This window comes from Aristolochia californica, unplaced genomic scaffold (assembly GCF_029961685.1).
Source record: "Aristolochia californica isolate CCGP_79_NKW_82.1479 unplaced genomic scaffold, dmAriCali1.0.hap1 SCAF_16, whole genome shotgun sequence".
Classification (NCBI taxonomy): domain Eukaryota; kingdom Viridiplantae; phylum Streptophyta; class Magnoliopsida; order Piperales; family Aristolochiaceae; genus Aristolochia; species Aristolochia californica.
Window position 1 is genome coordinate 14041135 of NW_027181837.1, and position 22384 is coordinate 14063518.

Consider the following 22384-nt stretch of genomic DNA (forward strand, 5'->3'; position numbering starts at 1 on the left):
TTCAAGTATTTCAACACCCATTATGTCCAGCTGGATACACATAAGAAGAGTTGTGGAGATTATTTATTTTGTCTGCCTTTATGATAGTGTGAGAGAATGTTTCCTTCCTATAGGTTATTTAATATTTGCTTGATACTTGTGCAGAAAAAGGTTTCTTATTTATAGCAACATCTCTGTAACGATCTTATAATTGAACATGCAGACGTTGCCCGACTCCTTAACTTTGCTTTATCTTGTCTCCATGGAGTTGGATACATTGTTCTGATGGGCTGAGAATTGTTGAGTGTCTTAGGAATTGTTTGGAGTTGTACACGCTGTGAGCTGGATGAACACACACTGATTAGCTCGGTACAAAAATGTTCTCCTAGGTGATAATTTTTGGTCTTCTACTTTCTGGTTGATTATAGTGAGAAAGGCATATTTTCTGTGAAGTGAATACTTTTGCTCAAGTGGCATATTCTTGGAGTCTGCATTTTGCTCATCAGACATATTGAGGCTTCCACTTTATTTGATTTGCGTTTCCTTTAATCTGTTGTTAAGATAGATTGGATTAAAGGTGTGATCCTCTAAGCATTTTTTATAATGCATTAGATGAACATTTGAGTGTAGCCTCGGATAGGAAGAGAAATGTTTCCTTGAAATTGTCTGCTCTGGTCTCTGGAGAAATGTTTCCTTAAAATTGGTTTTCTGATATGCTTAGCTGTGTTTTTGTGGTCTCAAGGGGAATGTCTTTTTATCAGTTACGTTCACTACTTGAACACTCTCAGTGTGTGAAGAATTTATCGTCTCACTGAGCGTTCTGCTTGTTCATTCAACGTCTTCTTTCCTTTTTGTAATTCAACAAATTAATCTTTTACAAGCTGCAGTTGTTGATTAAACAAACTTTTTACTCAATAATTTTCGTTCCTTTCCATTATCATTTTCTTTTTTGTATCAATGGCCTAGACTAGGTTTAACTCGTTGTATTAAAAAAACAAGTAGCAAAATTGGGTTAAAACTTAATTGGACATTTTTGCCAGGGTAAATACAAGAAATTGAGAGAAGAAAGATGAGAAAGGAGATGGGATACATCATCTTTTGGACTATATCGGATTTTAAATCTCGACACGATAAGTACCTTTTATGAGAATATGAGACGTCCTATTCTAAATTTAAACAGGAAGTACTGGACATAAAAGAGGCTTACAGGTGAGCCAGATTGTTAAAGAATATTCTTGCATCCATCCAGATTAGTGATTATAAAGATATTGAGTCTCTTTCAAATTATCTTTAAAGGTGTCACTTCAACTGTTTCATAAACTATTCCGTGAGAATCTACACAGCCAAATCTACATCGGACAGTTTTGAAACAACTCGCACAAGTCCTTACTCAGAATTAAAATTCTTACTACGCGTAGTATGTATTCTAGGTATTTGATATAATCCAAGTCTGAATTTGACTCACCAACCCAACAGATTGGCAAAGCCTCTCACTCTCTTCGGAGACAAAATTCAATATCTTAGTATTCTGCTTCTATTGGATCAGAGATTGAGACAAGACCATTTCTGTCAGTCTATCTTATGAACGGCGGTTCAACGGAAGCCTATAGACTAGGTTTTCATCGGTCGGAACCGACATATCATCGAGATAGAAATAGTCATTTTCTATTTTCAATTTTATGTATAAATACTCAATATAATCTTAGTTATAATCGTGGTGAATAAAAAGTTTTTTCCTTAAACATTTACCTGGTATTAGAGCAGGTTGATTTTTCGGTGAGAAGCTTTCCATCGATCTCCTCTACGAGCATCGTAGTTCTGCTTTGCTACTACCCACCTCTACGCACCGGCATAGTTGATGTCACTTTGATTCTGTCCCAATGCGACGGCCTCGGCCCCCGACATTCCGCCCTTTTCCTGCGGCGCCACTTCCTACCACCAGTGTATCCTTTCTGCCTCAATACGAAGGCACACCAGACGCCCCCCGTGGTAATTTCTCTTGAGGGACCACCAAAATAAGTGTCCCATGATTACTTTTTTATTTTTGGGTCGAGCTGGGATTCAAACCCGTGCACTTGATTTTGTTCAAGCCCCATTGTCTAAGTCGGGCCGGGAGTTAGCCAACCCAGGTGAACCCAGGTCTGTCCGTGCTTACCTGAACCCAACTCGGTTCACAGATCCTTAAAAATAAAATAAAAATAAAAAAATAGTCGTTGAATCATTTTCTCATATTCTCCCTTTTTCATACGTTCATCCATATGATTACCATTAAACTCTCTTCCACAACATATCTCTTGTGGAAAAGCCAACTTCTTCCTCTTTTAGAAAGTCAAAATATTCTCAACTATGTGGACGTAACCCTCACACCACCACCTCAGTTTGCTACCACAGATTCTACCACCCCTACTACTAAATATTTGCAATGGATCAACGCCTTCTCAACCTCCTCCTTTCTTCCCTCACCGAGGAAGCAATGGCCGAAGCAATTGGCCTGTCTACTGCACTCGAGGTTTGGCTTGCATTGGAAAATACCTTCAGTCATATGTCAAAGGCTCAGGAAATCTAACTCAAAGATGATCTCCAACAGTTAAAGCACGGCAATCAATCCGTTGTCAATTATACCCCCATTTTCAAGGGTCTCTGCAACCAGCTTCACACAATCGGCAAACCTTACAATAACACCAACAAACTCCACTAGTTTCTCTATGGACTTGACGCTGAATTTTTACCTTTTTCTTCACATAAATAGCCTCACGCCTCTCCCCCGCTTCTCTTACCTCGTCCCTAAAGCCAAGAGCTTTGAGCTCTTTCAAAAATCTCTAGAAAGCTCTGTCTCTCCTGTTGCTGCTTTCACTGCCGCATTCCGTGGATCAGACCGATAGACCCACCGTGGCTCTGGTCGAACCCATGGCTAAACAAATAGTTTTGGCCGCCATTATGTCAACCGAGGCCGAACTCATTCAACATAAGGGTGTCGCCCTCCTCGTTGTTAGATATGTCATCTTTATGGTCGCTATGTTGATCGATGAAACCAACGTTATGCCTGTTGTGAGTCCAATGAATCTCATGCCCATCTTGTTGAGGTTTTCACTGGATCGTGCGCTCTCACTAGATCTGCGCCCTCCGATTGGTTCTTGGACACTAGGGCTTCCGCTCATATCTCCACATCCATCCTGGATCAGTCCACTCCGTACACAGGTAAGGACTCTGTAATTGTGGGGAATGGTGCCTCCTTACCTATCTCACAAACTGTTATTCTCTCTCCTACCCCAAATATTCAGTTGTTAGATGTTTTAGTTGTTCTACATCTCACTAAAAATCTTCTCTCCATCAGTAAATTAATGTTTGATTTTTTTTTCAACCGTTACATTTACTAACAATCTTTTCACAATTCAGAATTGTTTCACAGGAACGATGGTGGCAATCGGTAATAGAGATGGAGACTTATATGTGCTGGAGTGTGGCAACCCTGCCATTCTTTCTGTTCTTAAAAAAAAAAATTTACATGTTTCTTATGATTTATGGCATGCTCACCTGGGACATGTAAATCATTCTATTATTTCTTCTTTACATTAAACAAGGACATCTCTCTATCTTACCTCTTTATTGTTTTCCCCATCCTTTTGTAACTCATGTCAACTTGAAAAAAATCATTGTATATCTTATCCACATCATAAATATAGATCGTCTCATATATTAAATCTTATTCATTGTGACATATGGGGCCCTTCACTTGTCAAATCCCATTTAGGATATGCATATTATGTTATCTTCATTGATGATTTTTCCCGTTTCATTTGGTTTTATCTATTGAAATTCAAATCCAATTTTTATGATATTTTTACCCAATTTTAAAAACTTGTGGAAAATCAATATTCAACACATATTAAAAAAATTCAAAGTGATGGTACAGGCGAATTTACAAGTACTTGCTTCCATACTCATCTTCGTACCTCTGGAATCCATCGTCAACTTTCTTGCCCATATACACCTACCCAAAATGGACGTGTAGAACGCAAACACTGTCATGTGACAGACTGGTCTTTTGCCCCAAAACAGCCCGCAATGTATAATCAGAGGCATCACACATCAACTCAAAAGGCAAAGACCAAGAAGGGGATTAGACAATGGGTGCAGTGGACAAACATTTCTTCAATGTCTCAAAAGTATAGGCATCATCAAAGGCAAAAGCAACATCTTGAGCAAGCAAATTCATCAAAGGACGAGAAATTTTGCTAAAGTCCTTAATGAAGCGCCTATAGAACCCAGCATGGCCAAGGAAAGAACGCACCCCCTTCACAGAAGTAGGTGGTGGCAGATTGGCAATTAAGTCAACCTTGGCTTTGTCCACTTCTACACCCCGCTCAGACACTACATGTCCTAAAACAATTCCTTCTTTTACCATGAAGTGGCATTTCTCCCAATTCAAGACTAAATTGGACTAAATGCAACAGGACAATACGAGTGAAAGATTGTGCAAACATGTATCAAAACTAGAGCCAAACACAGAAAAGTCATCCATAAAGACCTCTAAAAAGTCACCAATCATGTCAGAAAAGATACTCATCATGCACCGTTGGAAAGTGGCGGGCGCATTACATAAACCAAAAGGCATGCGTCTATAAGCATAGGTGCCAAACGGACACGTGAATGTAGTCTTTTCCTGGTCTTCTGGAGCAATGGGAATTTGATTGTAGCCGGAGTATCCATCTAAGAAGCAATAAAAATTGTGGCCGGCCAATCGCTCTAGCACCTGATCAATGAAAGGTAGTGGGAAGTATAACTTCCTAGTGGCGGAATTAAGTTTTCTATAGTCAATGCAGACATGCCACTTGGTGGTAGTTCTTGTGGGAATCAATTCACCACTCTCATTTTTCATTATCGTTATCCCCCCTTTCTTAGGGACAACTTGAATTGGACTCACCCAGGTGCTATCGGAAATAAGGTAAATGATTCCTGTCACAAGCAACCTGATGACTTCTTCTCTCACAACCTCCAGTATATGGGGATTTAACCTATGTTGCGTCTCACGTAAGGCTTTAGTCCCCTCCTCCAAATGAATACGATGTATGCATATGGAGGGGCTAATCCCTTTTAAGGCATCAAGAGTCCACTCCAATGCCTCTCTGTGTGCTTGTAAAACTTCAGTCAATTGTTCCTCCTGCTCAATACTCAAATCAGAGGAAATAATGACTGGCAATGAGTTCATGGGCCCCAAGAACGCATACTTCAACGTGGGAGGAAGTGGCTTAAGATCTAGCTTGGAAGTTTCAAGAGGTTTGTCCAAGTCAAGATGAAGATCATGTGGATGATTAGTTGTGACAACCTCATAAGCTTCCTATTGGAATGACTTATCTTTAATATGCATGTTGCGCCTTCGCTAACAGACCGGTCTTTTGGCGCAATGGTTAGTAACATGGTATCAGAGCAGGTGGTCTCGAGTTCGAGTCCCGCTCCCCCTGTTTGTTTCGTCCTCGCATAGGTGGGACTTTGTCTTTGGCCGTCCCTGTATAGGTGGGATTATGCATTTGCATTTGTACATGGATGTTCTCCGTGCGGGGGAGTGTTGGAATGACTTGTCTTTAATATGCATGTTGCGCTTTCGCTAACAGACCGGTCAGCGGGACTCGAACTCGGGACCAACCTGCTCTGATACCATGTTGAAACTAGTTGCGCTAAAACCTCGAGGCAATAGTGAATGCGCAACATGAATATAAGAGGGATCGATCCGGTCGATATTAAATTCTCAACACTTCCTCCAACAGAGGTACAGAACTGAGTAAAGAGTCAACCTCTCGGAAATATGTTTCCTCATCAAAATAGTCCATGTCTAAAGATGTTATGCAAGACTCAAAAGATTCAAGAGTGGATTCGTCATCAAGCATAACAATCTCTATCTTAAATGCAGGATTCAGATCATCAGACTCAAGTGGGTGGTGCCCGGCATTAAATACATTCCATGAGACCTTAAAATTTCCAAAAGACAACTCCAACTCACTACTTTTACAATGAATGATAGCATTAGATGTGGCTAAGAAGGGACATCCTAGGATGATAGGAATTTGGTTGGTCACATTGATTACTGGTTCTGTATCAAGAACAATGAAATCAACCAGGAACAGAAATTTGTCCACTTTTATCAAAACATTTTCAACTATTCCTCGTGGTATCTTCACAGAACGGTCAGCTAGTTGAAGTGTGATGGGAGTAGGCTTCAATTCCCTCAAACCTAATTGCTGGTACACAAAGAAAGGAAGCAAATTCACACTTGCCCCTAAGTCAAGAAGAGCTCTCTAGATGGTATGTTCACCAATGACACATGAAATTGTGGGACATCCAGGATCTTTAACTTTAGGAGGAGTGTTGTGCTTCAGAATTGAGCTTACATTCTCAGTAAGAAAGACCTTTTTGTTAACATGTTGTTTTCTCTTCTATGTACAAAGGTCTTTCAAAAATCGGACATAGGCAGGGACTTGCCTAATACATCAAGAAGTGGAATGTTAATGTGAACCTTACTAAATAGTTCCAACGTTTCATGCATGCTATCTCCTTTCCTAGGTGGGCCCGATAACCTCTGCGGATAAGGAGCTAGTGGGACTTGGTTAGGGATCTGTTTGGCTGTTGGTGGAGAACTTGGAGGTTCTTCACTCAATGATGTGTCTCTATTGTCATCCTTTGACTCCTTAGACTTAGTGGTCCCTACCCCATTGTTCAACTCACGACCACTCCTAAGGGTGGTTATGGCTTTGGCTTGCTCATGGTGGGGATTGGAACTCGACCCACTCTCATGTGTGCTTTTAGGGTTAAGAATGGTTTGACTCGGGAGTCTATTTTGTGCCTGTTCACTCATGTGGCTTGCCAACTGATTCACTTGCATTTCAAGTTTAGCAATGGAGGACTGTGTATTTTGCATGAATAATTGAAGTGTATCCTCAAGTGAAGGTTTGTGTGGAATCAATGGTTGTTGAGTGAAGTGTGGGCGCGGAGCTTGGGGTTGAGTAAACCCTGGAGGACCCCCAACCTGTGGGCCCTTGGCCCATGAGAAATTTGGGTGCCTAGCCCAACCCGGATTATATGTTTCTGAAAAAGGATCGTTCCGGTTTGGTCTATGAAAATTTTGGACTACATTCAAGTCCTCAATGAGCTCCGGGTAGGATGAACTAGATGGACACATTTGTGTGGGATGAGATGAACCAAAGCATATGGCACAGACAGTAGATAGGTTAAGAGCAGGTGAACTCTTGGATACCATAAGGGCATCAATTTTTCTAGTCAACCCCTCAATCTTGGCCATAAGCATGGGTGTTTCACTAACCACGTAGAGACCCCCTCTTTTGGCTTCGTGGGATCTCCTATCAACATTAAATGACAAACCCCATTGCTGAGATTGATCACTCAACGTTTCAATGAAGTCCCACGCCTCACTAGCACTCTTACCCATCAAACTCCCACCACTCGTTGCATCGACCATGGATCTAACATGGGGTGTAAGACCTTGATAAAATTATTGCACTAAATGCCATTTATCAAACCCATGATGCGGATACCTATGGATCAAATCCTTCCATTTCTCCCAAGCCTCATAAAAGTGTTCACCCTTCTGCTGCATAAAGTTAGAGATTTCTCTCCTGAGGGTTGTAGTTCTCTGAATGGGAAAGTACTTGGATAAAAATTTTGTGAGTAATGTGTCCCATGAAGTAATGCTGCCCACCTCCAAGGAATTAAGCCAAGACTTGGCCTTATCCTTAAGTGAGAATGGAAAAAGTCTTAACCGGATAGAGTCATCTGAGAAATTCTGGAATTTGAAAGTTGCACAAATATCTAAGAATTCCTTGATGTGGTAATAAGGGTCCTCCTTCTCCAACCCATAGAATGTAGGGAGGAGTTGGATCACACTCGGTTTCAACTCATAACTGGCGGCAGTAGTGGGTGGCAATATAATGCAATAAGGTGATGTGAAGTGGGATGGGATAGAATAATCCCTCAGGGCCCTATGGTCACCTGCTGCAGGTAACTGTAATGGTTCACCCTGATTGGCTATGGTAGCTCCTAACTTGACTCCGGGTGTTTTCTTACAAATATGTTCTACCTCTTCAACAAAGGGAGCTAATGGTCCACCTAGAGAGCGGCGCTCGTGCATAAAAACACAAAAAGAAACAAAATGAACTATCAAATTAAGCTAACAAACTCACTACTGAAAATACGAACTAACTAGAAGAAATAAAAATAATTCCATACAAAATCACCAAGATAAAATTATGAAAGCAAAAAAAAAAAAAACATAAAAAAAAAATCTAACCTAAGACCATGGAGAACAAAGAAATACACTTAATACGTGCCTCCCCGGCAACGGCGCCAAAAACTTGATGTGAAATTTAATTACATCGGCTTTTATACCTCATAAGCGTACGGATCGTTCATGTAATCTAGCGGGAGGCGAGGGTCATATCCACAGGGAGGACTGAATTTTGTGTATTCTTCAGTCAACTAGCCTAACCAAATATGATAAATTAATCTGAACTAAACACTAATTATATCCTAAATTATCAAGCAATCATCTGGTTAACTACTTGCACAATAGGAAACGTCAACTTTGGATTTTACGGTGATTCGTGCCTCTCTCGAGCGTCACGTAACCACGGATCCGATTTCTCAATCCTTACGTCTAGCCCCTCTCGGGCGCATAGAGTGAAAGACAGAAATCGGATTAAAATACCAAAATCCAATCTAAATTATAATCCTACCCTAACTAGCTAATTTAATCAAATATCTGGAAAACAAATATTCGATGAACATTAATTATCAAATCACATTTAATAAACATGCAAAACCTAAGTTCAAACTATAGAAAAATTAAATTCCAAAATGACGGATTACTCCCCTTCTCCTTCCTCTCGCTCGGGCAGTAAACTCGTTCTCACGGGTGCTGTAATTTCCCGAAATTGATGGCTTTGGTAGCAAGAACGAGTGGCCGGAGGTAGAGACGACACCGGCGAAGAAGGATAGACGCTCATGGACGGAGGTGACGACCGGCGAAGAACGAAACGGAGCTGAAGTCTTCTAACCGGCTCTCTCGAGTCTCGGTCGGAGTTGGAATAGCTCCGGGAATGGTCGAAAATAGGTAATCGACGCCGGAGATGGTCGGAATGTGGAATCGACACCAGAGGAGCCCTCTCGGGTCACCTCTCGGCTTGGCGAGCAGAAACTGGCACTGTCGAACTCGCCACGACGGAGACTCTCTCGAGCTCTCCTCGCGTTTGTTCTCAGTTATCGAACGACGGTGGCAAAATCCTCTCTAGCTCTGTTTCGATCGACGGGGCTCTGTCGATCAACCCCCCCCCCCCCCCCCCCCCCCCCCCCCCCTTATTTTGGTAATTATCTCCTTCTCCACCAAAATTCTCCTAAAATTCCATAATTGAATCCATAAAAAAGCATTTCTAGAAGAAATAAACCCTAAAAGTAATGAAATATAATTCAGGAGAGAAAAATATGCAATATAGACAGTGATTAATGCCAAATTCAATAAATGCACGTTTCATTTGAAAATCGATAAATAACCACCTATAACACAATTATAAAGGTTATTCTATTATAATTAACCTAGTTCTAATGTCAGAATATGGCATCTATCACAGGTCCCTCCTCGTCACACCATATTTCCAGTCCAGAAGCTCCCGAGACACAAATCACTCCTCCAGCTCCAGCTCCACTCTCTACACTACCGTTGGGTTGTCACCCTATGCTAATACGAGGTAAAGCTGGTATTTTCAACGCCATTTGGCCAACCTCAATATCGTGGACTCCATTGGACTTCTCTCTGCTCTCCTTGTCTCTACTGTGCCTAAAGGACTCAAATTTGCCACTAAGAATCCCTGCTTAGCTTCCTACCATGGATGAAGAAGTTCGAGCTTTGCAAAATAATCGGATCTGGATTTTAGTCCCTCGACCTGCCAACACCAATATTGTGGGCTTCAAATGGGTGTTTCGGACCAAATACATAGTTAATGGATCCATTGAGTGTCTTAAAGCACACCTCATTGCCAAGGGCTATACTCAAATCTTTGGTCTTGATTACACTGAAACCTTTAGCCTTGTGGTAAAAGCTACTATTATCCTAGTTATGCTCTCTATTGTTGTGACCAACAAATGGCATCTTCACCAACTTGATGTCAAGAATGTATTCCTCAACAGTACTCTCATTAAAAATGTTTACATGGAACAACCTTTTGGGTACATTGACCCTCGTTTTCCGCATCACATATGTCAGTTGCAGAAAGTTCTCTATAGCCTCAAGCAAGCTCTTCGTACCTGGTTCCAGCGCTTTAGCTCCTTTGTCACTCAACTTGGATTCTCTTGTAATTTTGCTAACACTTCTCTATTTGTCTTTCATAAGCATTCAAACACTATTTATCTAATCCTCTATGTTGATGACATAATTATTACTGGCAACAACTCAGATCTTATCACAAGATTCACTCGTGAGTGTAATTCTGAGTTTGCAACTAAAGATTTGGGTTAGCTTAGTTACTTTCTTGGTATTGAAGTTTTGCCAACTACCGATGGATTATTTATCAGTCAGCTCAAATATGTACCGGATATTCTTGCTTGAACTCAACTACTTGATAGCAAACCGGTTCCAACGCCTATGGTCATTTCCCAGCATTTGTTTGTAGATGGTTCTCTATTTTCGGATCCTACTATCTACATGTCTCTTGTTGGCGCCCTTCAATACTTGACCATCACTCGCCCTAACATAGCCCATGCCGTCAACTCTGTTAACCAATACCTCCATGCTCCCACTGAAGATCGTTTTCTTGTTGTTAAATGTATTCTTCGCTATGTCAAAGGTACCATTTACTTTGGCATTACCTTTCGTCCATCCGCTACTTGTGGTGTTGTAGTGTTATGGACTCCATAGCATCAAGAGTGGCTAACCGGAGAAGAGAATAGATGGAGTAAACTTGTATTTCAATATCTTAGGGGTTTAATTGTAATTTGAAGTTCCATAAGGGTCTAATTGTAATTATAGAACCTTTGATGTTTTCCTTGACCTATTTAGGGCGTCAAGTGAAGTAATGAAGACAAGCATTGAGTATTAGTCTAAATGAGATCAGGTTCTCTCTCAAAAGAGGCCTAACGTGAGAGCTCCTTTCAAGGCTCACGTCCTTCACCATTGGGCGTTCCAAGAACCCCAAATCCTTCCCTTCCTCATCATTCAATCTGGAAGCTAGAGGAGATCGCCGGGTAACTCGATCCATGGCTAGAGAGCCTAACAACGTGGTATCAGACAGGACCACCCTTGGTGATTCCTCTTCACCTGCAGAAATTCGAAATTTTGTGGAAGAAAACCATGCTGGTCTACAATCTCAAATCAATGGCTTGGAGGGAAAATTCCAGATGTTGCTGTCACGCATGGAGGAAGGCTTCACCCAGCTCTCAGTCCAGATGGCATCCTCCTCACGTCCAGCAGATCCCCTCAACCCTCTTCCAACACCTCCACCTCCTCCCCTGCGCCAAACACCTCAACCTCGTGGGGGCCTCAATCCAGCCCCTCCTACCGTGCCAAGGTACACAAAGCTTGATTTTCCAACGTATGATGGGTCCTCCGACCCTTTAATGTGGTTGCACAGGTGTGATCATTTCTTTTCCAATCAAGGAACTCTGCCCGAAGGCAAGGTTCAATTGGCCGCCTTCCACATGCTCGATGAAGCGCTTATGTGGTTTCATCAATTCAAAAACGAATTCATGGTCTATGATTGGGAATTTTTCAAAGAAAATTGTATGCTACGGTTTGGTCCTCCGCTTCGCAGCAACCCAGTTGGGGATTTGGTCAATCTAAAACAGAGTGGAACTATAGAACAATATCAGAAATTGTTCCAAGAAAAACTTGCTCGTGCAAGTCATTTGGTCCGACCTGAACTTTATGTCAATTTGTTCACGGCTGGCCTGGTAGAACCCCTTCGCCTAGAAGTGGAATTGGAAGCCCCCACCTCCCTAGCCCACGCAATGAATTTGGCAAGAGCATTGGACACCAAACAGCGCCTCTTCCGTGAGTCCTTAAACAAACGTCCTCCTTGGCAACCTCGCCCACAGCCCCATGGCCCTTATCCCACTCACCCCAGGCCTCCTCCCACCCAACCATCACCACCACCACCAGCCTTTACACCCCCACCTGGTTTTATCAAACGTCTGACAAAAGCCGAAATTGATCAGAGGAGGGCTCAAGGCCTATGTTTCAATTGTGATGAGAAATTCGTCAAGGGCCATCTATGCAAAAGACTATTTTGGGTAGAAATAGAAGACCCCTCAGAGGATGACTTTCAGGAGGATATGGACCAAACCGAGGAGGAAACACCAGAAATCTCCCTCCATGCCATGACCGGCCTGCATAGCACAAATACCATGCAGGTCCATGCCACCTTGAAACATCATATTCTGCTAGCACTCGTGGACTCAGGCAGCACACATAATTTTATAAGCAGCCAGGCAGCACAACAGTTGGGTTTATCACTACAGCAGAAATCAGGCATATCAGTCTCAGTGGCTAATGGTGACAAGGTCACCACCGTGGGGTTCGGTTCAGCAGTGCCCTTTACTATTGAAGGTCACTCCTTTGTAGCAGATTTTTTGGTCATACCGTTGGCTGGGTTTGACCTTGTCTTGGGCATTAAATGGCTACAGCGCTTGGGTCCGATCTTATGGGATTTCCAATCCCTGACCATGAGTTTTAACCAGGACACCCATCCGATCACCCTCCATGGCAATAGCGCCCAGAGGCCATGCAGCCTCCACACACTTTCGGTGGATACTTCAAAAGGGGATAACTTAGCTTCATTGTTGGCCGAATATGCTGATTTATTTCAGGCACCTGCCGACCTTCCTCCTATCAGAGTGTGTGATCACAGAATTCGTTTGAAGATGGGCACAGAACCAGTGGTAGTGCGTCCCTACCGCTATCCCCATGTGCAAAAAGATGAGATAGAACGTCAATGTCAACAAATGCTACAACAAGGTATTATTCAGCCTAGTCGTTCTCCTTTTTCATCCCCGGTATTACTGGTAAAGAAATCAGATAAATCTTGGCGCTTTTGTGTGGATTACCGTGACCTCAATGCTCGCACCATCAAAGATAAATTTCCAATTCCAGTGGTCGATGAATTATTGGATGAGTTACACGGCTCTCAATTATTTACAAAGTTGGACTTAAAATCAGGCTACCATCAGATTCGGGTTTATTCAGAGGATATCGAAAAAACTGCCTTCCGCACCCACCATGGTCACTACGAGTTCTTGGTGATGCCATTTGGGCTATCCAATGCCCCGTCCACCTTTCAAGCGCTTATGAACCAGGTATTTCGCCCTTTCTTACGGAAGCATGTCTTAGTTTTTTTTGACGATATACTGGTCTATAGCAAAACTTGGGCAGCACACTTGCATCAATTGAGACAGGTTTTCACCATTCTCCGAGCACACCATTTATTTCTCAATCGTGCCAAATGTGACTTTGCCACATCCGAAGTAGCTTATTTGGGGCATGTGATATCAGCATCCGGGGTGAAACCAGACTTCAGCAAGATACAATCGGTGATGGATTGGCCCACACCTCACACCATTACTGCTTTGAAAGGGTTCCTTGGTCTCGCAGGGTATTATAGAAAATTTATCAAAGACTACGGTCACCTGGCAGCACCATTGCATAATTTACTGAAGAAACATGCCTTTCAGTGGTCTCAGTTGGCAGACTCCTCATTTAACAACTTAAAACAGGCATTAGCGTCAGCACCAGTTCTCCAATTGCCCAACTTTGCCGAACATTTCATTATAGAATGCGATGCATCCGGGGGAGGGATTGGTGCCGTCTTGCAGCAACAGGGTCACCCTATTGCCTATTTCAGCCGCCATCTCGCTCCTCACCATCACAAGTTAGCCACGTATGAAAGGGAACTTATCGGTTTGGCCAAAGCGGTGCAGCATTGGAGGCCGTATCTGTGGGGCAGACCTTTTGTGATCCGGACAGACCACTGTAGCCTCAAATATTTATTGGAGCAGCGCCTTACTACCTCCCCACAACAACATTGGCTCAGCAAATTAATGGGATTCGATTTTCAGGTGGAATACAAACCGGGTTATCTCAACAGGGCAGCAGACGCTTTGTCACGCCGGGAACTAGAGGAGTCACACTTGCACGCATTGAGCCACCCCAAGTCGCCCTTGCTGGACACAATCCGTCAGGATACTAGCCATCATCCAGATCTCCTTGAGTTACAAGCTCAAATCGCAAACCATTCCAAGGACAAGAACTGGACACTACAGGACGGTCTCATTCTGTATAAAGGACGCATATATCTTCATCCTTCGTCGGTACTCATTCCTGCCATTATTGCCTCCTTTCATGATAGTACACATGAGGGCCAGCAGAAAACATACTTCCGCCTCAGTCGGGAATTTTATTGGAGCGGTATGAAGCGGGTCATTGTGGAGTATGTTGCAGCGTGCCAGATCTGTCAGAGGAATAAGTCAGAATCCTTACAACCAGCCGGCTTGCTCCAGCCACTTCCACTTCCTTCACAGGTATGGGCAGATCTATCAATGGATTTTATCGATGGTCTTCCTCCTTCTGCAGGGAAATCTGTTATTTTTGTTGTGGTAGACCGGTTCTCCAAATATGCCCACTTTATGGCCCTCAGCCATCCGTATACAGCCACACAGGTCGCTCAGCTCTTCATGGATAATATTGTCCGTCTCCATGGCCTTCCGGAGACCATCACCAGCGACCGTGATGCTATCTTCACCAGTAAATTCTGGGGGGAACTCTTTAAGCTCCATGGTTCTAAGTTAGCTTTTTCTTCAGCATACCACCCTCAAACAGACGGCCAGACAGAGGTGGTTAACCGCACCTTGGGTATGTATTTGCGGTGCTTTGTGGGGGACACGCCCCGACTGTGGGTTCGTTGGTTAGCATGGGCGGAGTATTGTTATAATACCTCATACCACACCGCCTTGGGTACTACCCCTTTTCAAGTTGTTTATGGACGCGAACCTCCGCGACTACTTTCTTATGAAATGGGGTCTTCTCGGGTAGAAGCATTGGACCAGGCCTTGGCCGACAGAGATGCAATGCTTGCTCAAGTCCGCCTTCAGTTACAACGTGCACAAGCAACTATGAAGCATACTTATGACAAAGGACACCGTCCCCTTACCTTTGCACCTGGAGAATTTGTTTGGCTCAAACTTCAGCCATATCGCCAACTTTCTCTAGCAGCCATCAAACGCCATAAGCTCTCTCCAAAATTTTATGGGCCATTCCAGATCACGCAACGTCTTGGCACTGTGGCGTATCGTTTGAAACTACCACCAGACGCCAAGCTCCATGACGTCTTCCACGTCTCCCTTCTCAAGCCATTCAAGGGAGACTCACCACTGCTGCATACCCCTTTGCCTCCTCTCAAAGATGGCAGGTCCATGCCCACGCCTGCTCAGATCCTTCAAGCCAGGCGAGTTAACAACGCTTGGGAAGTGTTGGTTCGGTGGACTGACAAGGAATTGATAGAAGCCTCTTGGGAGACCCTCGAGTCCTTCCAGACTCTATTTCCCACTTTCGAGCTTGAGGACAAGCTCTTTCTTCAGGAGGGGGGTGATGTTATGGACTCCATAGCATCAAGAGTGGCTAACCGGAGAAGAGAATAGATGGAGTAAACTTGTATTTCAATATCTTAGGGGTTTAATTGTAATTTGAAGTTCCATAAGGGTCTAATTGTAATTATAGAACCTTTGATGTTTTCCTTGACCTATTTAGGGCGTCAAGTGAAGTAATGAAGACAAGCATTGAGTATTAGTCTAAATGAGATCAGGTTCTCTCTCAAAAGAGGCCTAACGTGAGAGCTCCTTTCAAGGCTCACGTCCTTCACCATTGGGCGTTCCAAGAACCCCAAATCCTTCCCTTCCTCATCATTCAATCTGGAAGCTAGAGGAGATCGCCGGGTAACTCGATCCATGGCTAGAGAGCCTAACATGTAGTTGCTTACTCTGATGTTGACTGGGCTGGTTGTCTTGATACTCGTCACTCCACCTCTAGTTACTCCATTTATCTTGGAGACGATTTAATTTCTTGAAGTATTAAAAAATAACCTACAATATCACTTTCTAGTTGTAAATCTAAGTATCGTGCTCTAGCGCACACTACAGCTAAAATTATCTGGCTCACTCATTTTCTTACGGATCTGCTTGTTCCTATTCCACAGCCACATATTCTCTTATGTAACAACAAAAGTGTAATCTTCCTTGGCTCCAATTTAGTTTCTCACATGCACGTCAAACATGTTAAAAGTATTCCACTCTCTCTCTCTTTGAATTTTTTTTATCCAAACTTCACGTTTGTTCCAATCCGATTCTCAGCTTGCCGGGGGTGTGAATGGAAGACCAGGCTTCCATCAGTTGGAACCGACGGATCACCGAGTCAGAAATAGTCACTCAATATAATCTTCGTTATAATCATGGTGAATAAAGAATTTTTCTTAAATATTTACATCTATGTCACTGACACTGGATCAAATTATCCAACTCATGCAAAATATTCGCCGAAGATGTTCTGCATTTGTTTCGATCGTGCTCACCAATCTTTTCTTCTTAAAAATATGACTTCTCTACTTCTTTCTTTCTCCAGAAATGGCATGGAGAATTTCAAAATCGGTTCACAGAGGCACGGAGCTGGGTTATGAGCTTCTGGGGCGAATGAGCGAGGAAACTTTTCTTCCAAACTGCTTTTCGGTTCCGAAGGGAATACTGAATTGCTGATTTGATGATTTCCGTGTTGGGATATGTCGGAGAGTAAAAGTTCAGTGCAGCAGTGAAGCGGGAATTGAAAAGTTGAAATAATAATTGAAAAGTTGACTCAGTGTAGACGCGTTGCAGTACACGGCTCTGTACCTTTCCATTGATATTCTCCAGAACCCGCGTTCGGCAACTTGTCGACGGTTTCCGACTTCTGGGTTCCTTCCATATGTTCAGAGACTAGGACTCACTGCCGGCTGTTTCCAGAAGCGTGGCCAGAGCTTAATTTCTTGTTTTCGGGACATAAACTATGAACAGCGTGGTGCCAAATTTAGTGAATGGTAATCAGCACGGCAAGTGTTTGTTGTTTGTCCTGGTTCAATTCTCCTGCATGAGCTTCTTGTTTCTAACCTTCATAACTTGAAAATGCTTCCAACTGATTGAGATTTCGAGGCAGTAATCGACAATCTAAACAGAAGAAAAGGAAATAAGAAGAAGCTTATTTTTTGGGTATACAGGTGAGTACTCGAGAAGAATTGAATTTTGATGTTGAGGTGAGATGTCGTACTGAAACTGGGTTTATAGCTTCAATCCGTAAACCCATCTTTTGAATGAGGTGGTCCAAGATGGTTGTTATTCTCCCTGGTAGAAACTAGAAAGAAGTAAAAGATGGTTTCCATCATTCATGGACATGGAATTTTTTTACCGAGATGACAGTCAGATAAGTCGGCGCAAAAGGGGTAGCGATAATCAGTGCAGAATATCTCCGCGCTTTATCCATGTTCAGCTCTGTATGGTAGATTTTTAACCGAATTCTGTCCACCGCGTTTCTCTTTCCCAAATGATTCCGCCTACTCCAGTTAACGGAAAGAAACCAGACGCAGCAGCATGTTTCGTTTGCAATTCATTCAAATCGTTTTTAAATATCTGCTGCGGAAAACTCTAATGATGTTGTCACATAAGGGGAAACATGTTTTTGTTTTTTTCAGCACAAGAGTACGGTAAGGAACAAAATGGTATGTGAGGTTAGCTTGGAAGTTAATCGTTTCCAATTCACATACTACCAAATAAGGTGGTTTGAATGGAGGGTTTTTCATTGCACAAACTTCTTAACTAGCATTTAGCATAACAAATTACACTCTTGTCTGTGCCTCTTGTTAGTGCACCCTCAAAGTGAAAGTACTTTCACTCCCACTCACTTTCTTTCACTCTTGTTTTGTTCATTCTGTGTTCTCACTCTTGTATTTGGAAGAGAGAGAGAGAGAGAGAGACGAGAACCGTAGCTGATATGATGAAATATCTAGTATCAGTTCAGTTCCGTTCACTATTCCCCTCCTCCCCTTTCGCTTCCTCACCAATTTAAAGCGCTGAACAGTCACATACTCACGACCACGACCACAACCGACGCCTCACCGCTCGCTCTCTCTCTTCTCGGCCCCACATGAACTACCTCTCTTCAACTAGATCGTATCTCTCTCATCCCTCCGATGGCTGACATTTGCGTGGGACCCGATAGGAGAAAGGTTGTATCATAGAGTGGGAAACCTTGACTTCTTACCACAGCCATCTCTCTCTCACTTTTCATTGTTTTTTTTAAATTTTTTATCATTTTTTAACTGACGAACGTGGTTTCGAAGCCAAGAGAAGACGATTTGGATACCCTTTCAGTTATAAAACATAACTCTTCTTCTCTCCGACAGAGGGACGAGCTCCAGCTCGATCTCGATCTCGCTCTCGCTCTCGCTCTCGATCACTTCGCCGTCCACGGCGCCATGCGTCTCTTCTTCCTCATCATGTTCTCCCTCACCGCCGCAAATGCGGCGTCGCTGTTCCGGGAGGCGCCGCAGTTCTATAACTCACCTTCGTGTCCTCCCGTACAGGAGGATGACGAATCCATCTGCGAAGCGGATTCGGACAAGGATTTAACCGTGCATGTCGCGATGACCCTTGATTTGACTTACCTCAGAGGTTCCATGGCCGCCATTCATTCCGTCCTGCAGCATTCATCTTGTCCTCAGAACGTCGCCTTCCACTTCCTCGCCGCGGCTTCCGACGACGACCTCCGCGCCTTGATTGCCACATCCTTTCCATCACTCCGGTTCCGGGTCTACCATTTTGAGGATTCGACGGTCCTTCGGCTTATTTCGACTTCTATACGAGCCGCACTCGACCGCCCCTTGAACTACGCCCGTTCCTACCTCGCTGATCTCCTCCCCGTCTGCGTCCGCCGCGTCGTGTACCTCGACTCCGACCTCGTCCTTGTCGACGACATTGCGAAGCTGTCTTCCACACACCTTCCGGAATCCGTGGTCCTCGCTGCCCCGGAATACTGCAACGCCAACTTCACCTCGTATTTCACTCCGACGTTTTGGGGCAACCCGACGCTCTCCCTCACCTTTGCAGGCCGGAAAGCTTGTTACTTCAACACGGGGGTCATGGTCATCGACCTCGAGCGGTGGCGGGAAGGGGACTACACGAGAAAGATCGAGGACTGGATGGAGCTGCAGAAACGAATGCGGATCTACGAACTGGGTTCTCTTCCCCCCTTCCTCCTTGTATTCGCTGGAAACATCGCGCCGGTTGACCATCGCTGGAACCAGCACGGTCTCGGGGGTGACAATCTCCGGGGTCTCTGCCGGGATCTTCACCCGGGTCCGGTTAGTCTCCTCCACTGGAGCGGCAAAGGTAAGCCCTGGGTCCGCCTCGACGTCGGCCGACCATGCCCCTTGGATGCACTATGGGCACCCTACGATCTCTTCCAAACGCCTTTCAACCTGGAATCATAAGCACCCACGGCGAAGATGCTTGGATCGAGTGTACAGATAGGAGAACCATCGGAGATGGTTGACGGTACAGCTCAGTTTTCACAGCACGGCGAGCGCCATGTTACTCAAGTGAGGAGAGTACAGTTTCCGCGAAAATTGTCCATAGATTATCAATCACACTCTACTCTATAATCGATCAGACTAGAGAAAGCAAAAGGAAAAGCAAATCAAATCCGTAAAATAATCCACTCTTCCTTTTTGTTCTTTCGGTTAATTTCTTTTGCTTTTCTTTTCCTTCCATTAATGCTGTATCCAGGATCGCATTTGCGTTCCTTGTAATAAACCCAATAAGAATAAAAACGATCATTATGATAGCGCATTTTGATTACTCGTTCACGGTACTTCATCCACCATGTTACTGAGCTCGAGATCATTTACAGTTTACATGGTGTATCCTTACCGACTATCTGAAAGCCAATTAATTCGTTTACGTGAGGAATCCGCAATCTGGGGCGCGGAAAAAGGGCGCGGAGATCCGGTGTTGCCGGTGGTGGCAGCATCTCCGTCGATGGGAATTAATTGCGGAGTCAAACTTGAGACGGCCCTGGTTATGGGTTTCGTTGGATTTTGTTTAAATCTAAGCGGACACTTGAAATTGAGCTCGAGAAAGAGAGAGAGAGAGAGGATTTTGTTGTCGGCGAGTAATGACAGAACGACACAGGGACTCTACCCTGTTTTCTCTGGCTTTCTCTCTCTTTCTCTCTCCAATAAAAAAAGGGACTAGAGAGAGCTTCAGAAACCACGGGGCACATGCAACCTGGGTGGGTGCTGCTGCACATGGTGATGGAGACGAGGCAGGCTTCATCGAGTGATATGTAATATGTGTAGTTTTCTGTTTGAACCCCACAAAAGAAACTAAAAAAAATGAAATTTTAATTATTATTATTTTAAAAAATAGTTAGTAAAAATAGATAATAATAAAAAAAATTATTAATTATTTTTTAGAATAATAATAATTAAATTTTTATTTTTTTTTCCATGGGGTTCCAAAGAATGAACCAGTCCCATGGACATCCTTTAGGGATCTGTTTGAAAACCCTAAAAAAGAAAAAAAAGAATTTGAGCATTATTAATATAAAAAATAATTAATAAAAATAATATAATAATAATAAAAAATTTCATTAACTATTTTTGGAAATAATAATATTCAAATTATCATTTTTTTTTTAAATGGGTTCAAGACAGACCCTTAAGGGTTAGATTTCTGATGCTCAATCTAATCGACTCTCTCAAACTTGTCCATGCCCCAATCTAATGCATCCCTCCCTCCTTCCTCTTTAAGATGGGCAACCCTATGTAATATCAACACAGGGCTACTCTCCTCCAATAATATGGGAACCCTGGGTATAACCTATTCAATTAGGGCAAGAGGGTCCCTTTGATGACTCTCCTTTGATTGGAGAGGGCACTTTGAATCAACAACACATATCCTATCCCATCCTTAGTTTTGTAACATACTTTCAAAATCATGTTCCTAAAGCTTATTTTAAGTATTTTTCTTCTAAGATTAGACAGTGGGAGATCCCTCTTTCAGTGTGGGGAAAGGGAAGAACTACTTTGACACAGGATTTAGTGTATTAGACGGCAATGTTTCTCTTCACCAGGCAAATTTATCAGTTAGATGACAAAACGTAAGAAGTAAGTAAGATTTGTTTTTATCAGGGAAGCTCCTTTAATTACCGTCTCGCTGAAGCTATTTTCTTTTGATTGAGACTTTGTGAGTAAGACTTGGACACTTCAACAAGATTGTCCTCGTTGTTTGGTCTCAAAGCAAGGAAGATGAGACTGGGACATTTGAACATCTTTAAACTGGGGCACTAACGAACAAAACCCTTACTTGTTCTATCGATTTAATTAGTATTTTATGGATCAATCTTCTTGCACTAGAGATAGAATGTAATATTGAGACTTTTTTCCATCTGAAGAAGTGTTTCTCACGTCCTCTTGCAAGGGTTTATGTACGAGAAAGATGCTTCTCAGTCTTCGTAGATTGTCTGACCACTTGTATATGAGAATCTGGCTTCTTTGAGCAAAGAAACCAAACGGTGGGAACATGCATGAATAAAGAGTAAATTCATGAGAGTGCAATTAATTCTCTTATTAAATACATGCATGAATAGTCTAGCCCGTGTAAATCATTCAAGTGAATGCATGGAAGCGTCATAGCTCAACTTGCTGGTACATTCTCAGGACAACTGAAAAAGAAAGCTCTGATGCCCTCTGCAGCATGTAAGTGTTAAATCCACCACAACTGCTGCAATTTATGACTGACTCCCTGTGCAGGTGGCCGCATGCCTTCCATTCTTCTTCTTCCCTTACTAAACTCATGTCAGATCTATTCCACTATTTTGGATCTCATGTCACTCACCCTAAAATTTTATAAGTATTACCCAACACCTTTGAACTTCGTGGTGGTAACATGGCTAGTAAGTAACTCTTAGGGTCCATTTCGAACCCTAAAAAATAAAATAAAATAAAAATAGTTACTGAAAATGAGATAATAATCAAATTCTCTTTTTCATTATATTATTTTTGAAATAATAATGGTCAAATTTTTATTTTCTTTTATCTTCCATAGGGTTCTAAATAAACCCTACAATGAGTGAACAAAAGGAGTTCTAAGCATAGTTTTATTCTTGGTGACTAGACTTATGATTTGAGCAAGTCATTGCCTAATGTTTAAATTGGTCGAGATATGAGTAAGTTGACTCATTTCAAGTTAGTCATCTCTGATTTCGAGCTACCTGAGATGAGAGCCAATATAAAGTAGGGTAAACCTAAGACATAAGACCTAGGGTGGGTGTCAGTGT

The 22384-nt window shown here is 42.9% G+C and overlaps 1 protein-coding gene and 1 non-coding gene across 2 annotated transcripts; both read left to right on the forward strand.

Annotated features, from left to right (window-relative positions):
* Positions 1-7508: 7508 nt before the first annotated feature.
* LOC137954050 (small nucleolar RNA R71) lies at positions 7509-7615 on the forward strand. The gene has a single exon (XR_011112482.1). It is a non-coding gene; the product is annotated as a small nucleolar RNA R71 (small nucleolar RNA).
* A 10675-nt stretch (positions 7616-18290) lies between these two features.
* Positions 18291-19893, forward strand: LOC137952957 (probable galacturonosyltransferase-like 1). The gene has a single exon (XM_068800097.1). It carries the CDS (start codon positions 18522-18524, stop codon positions 19533-19535), a length of 1014 nt encoding a protein of 337 aa, XP_068656198.1. The 5' UTR covers positions 18291-18521; the 3' UTR covers positions 19536-19893.
* The last annotated feature ends 2491 nt before the right edge of the window (positions 19894-22384 follow it).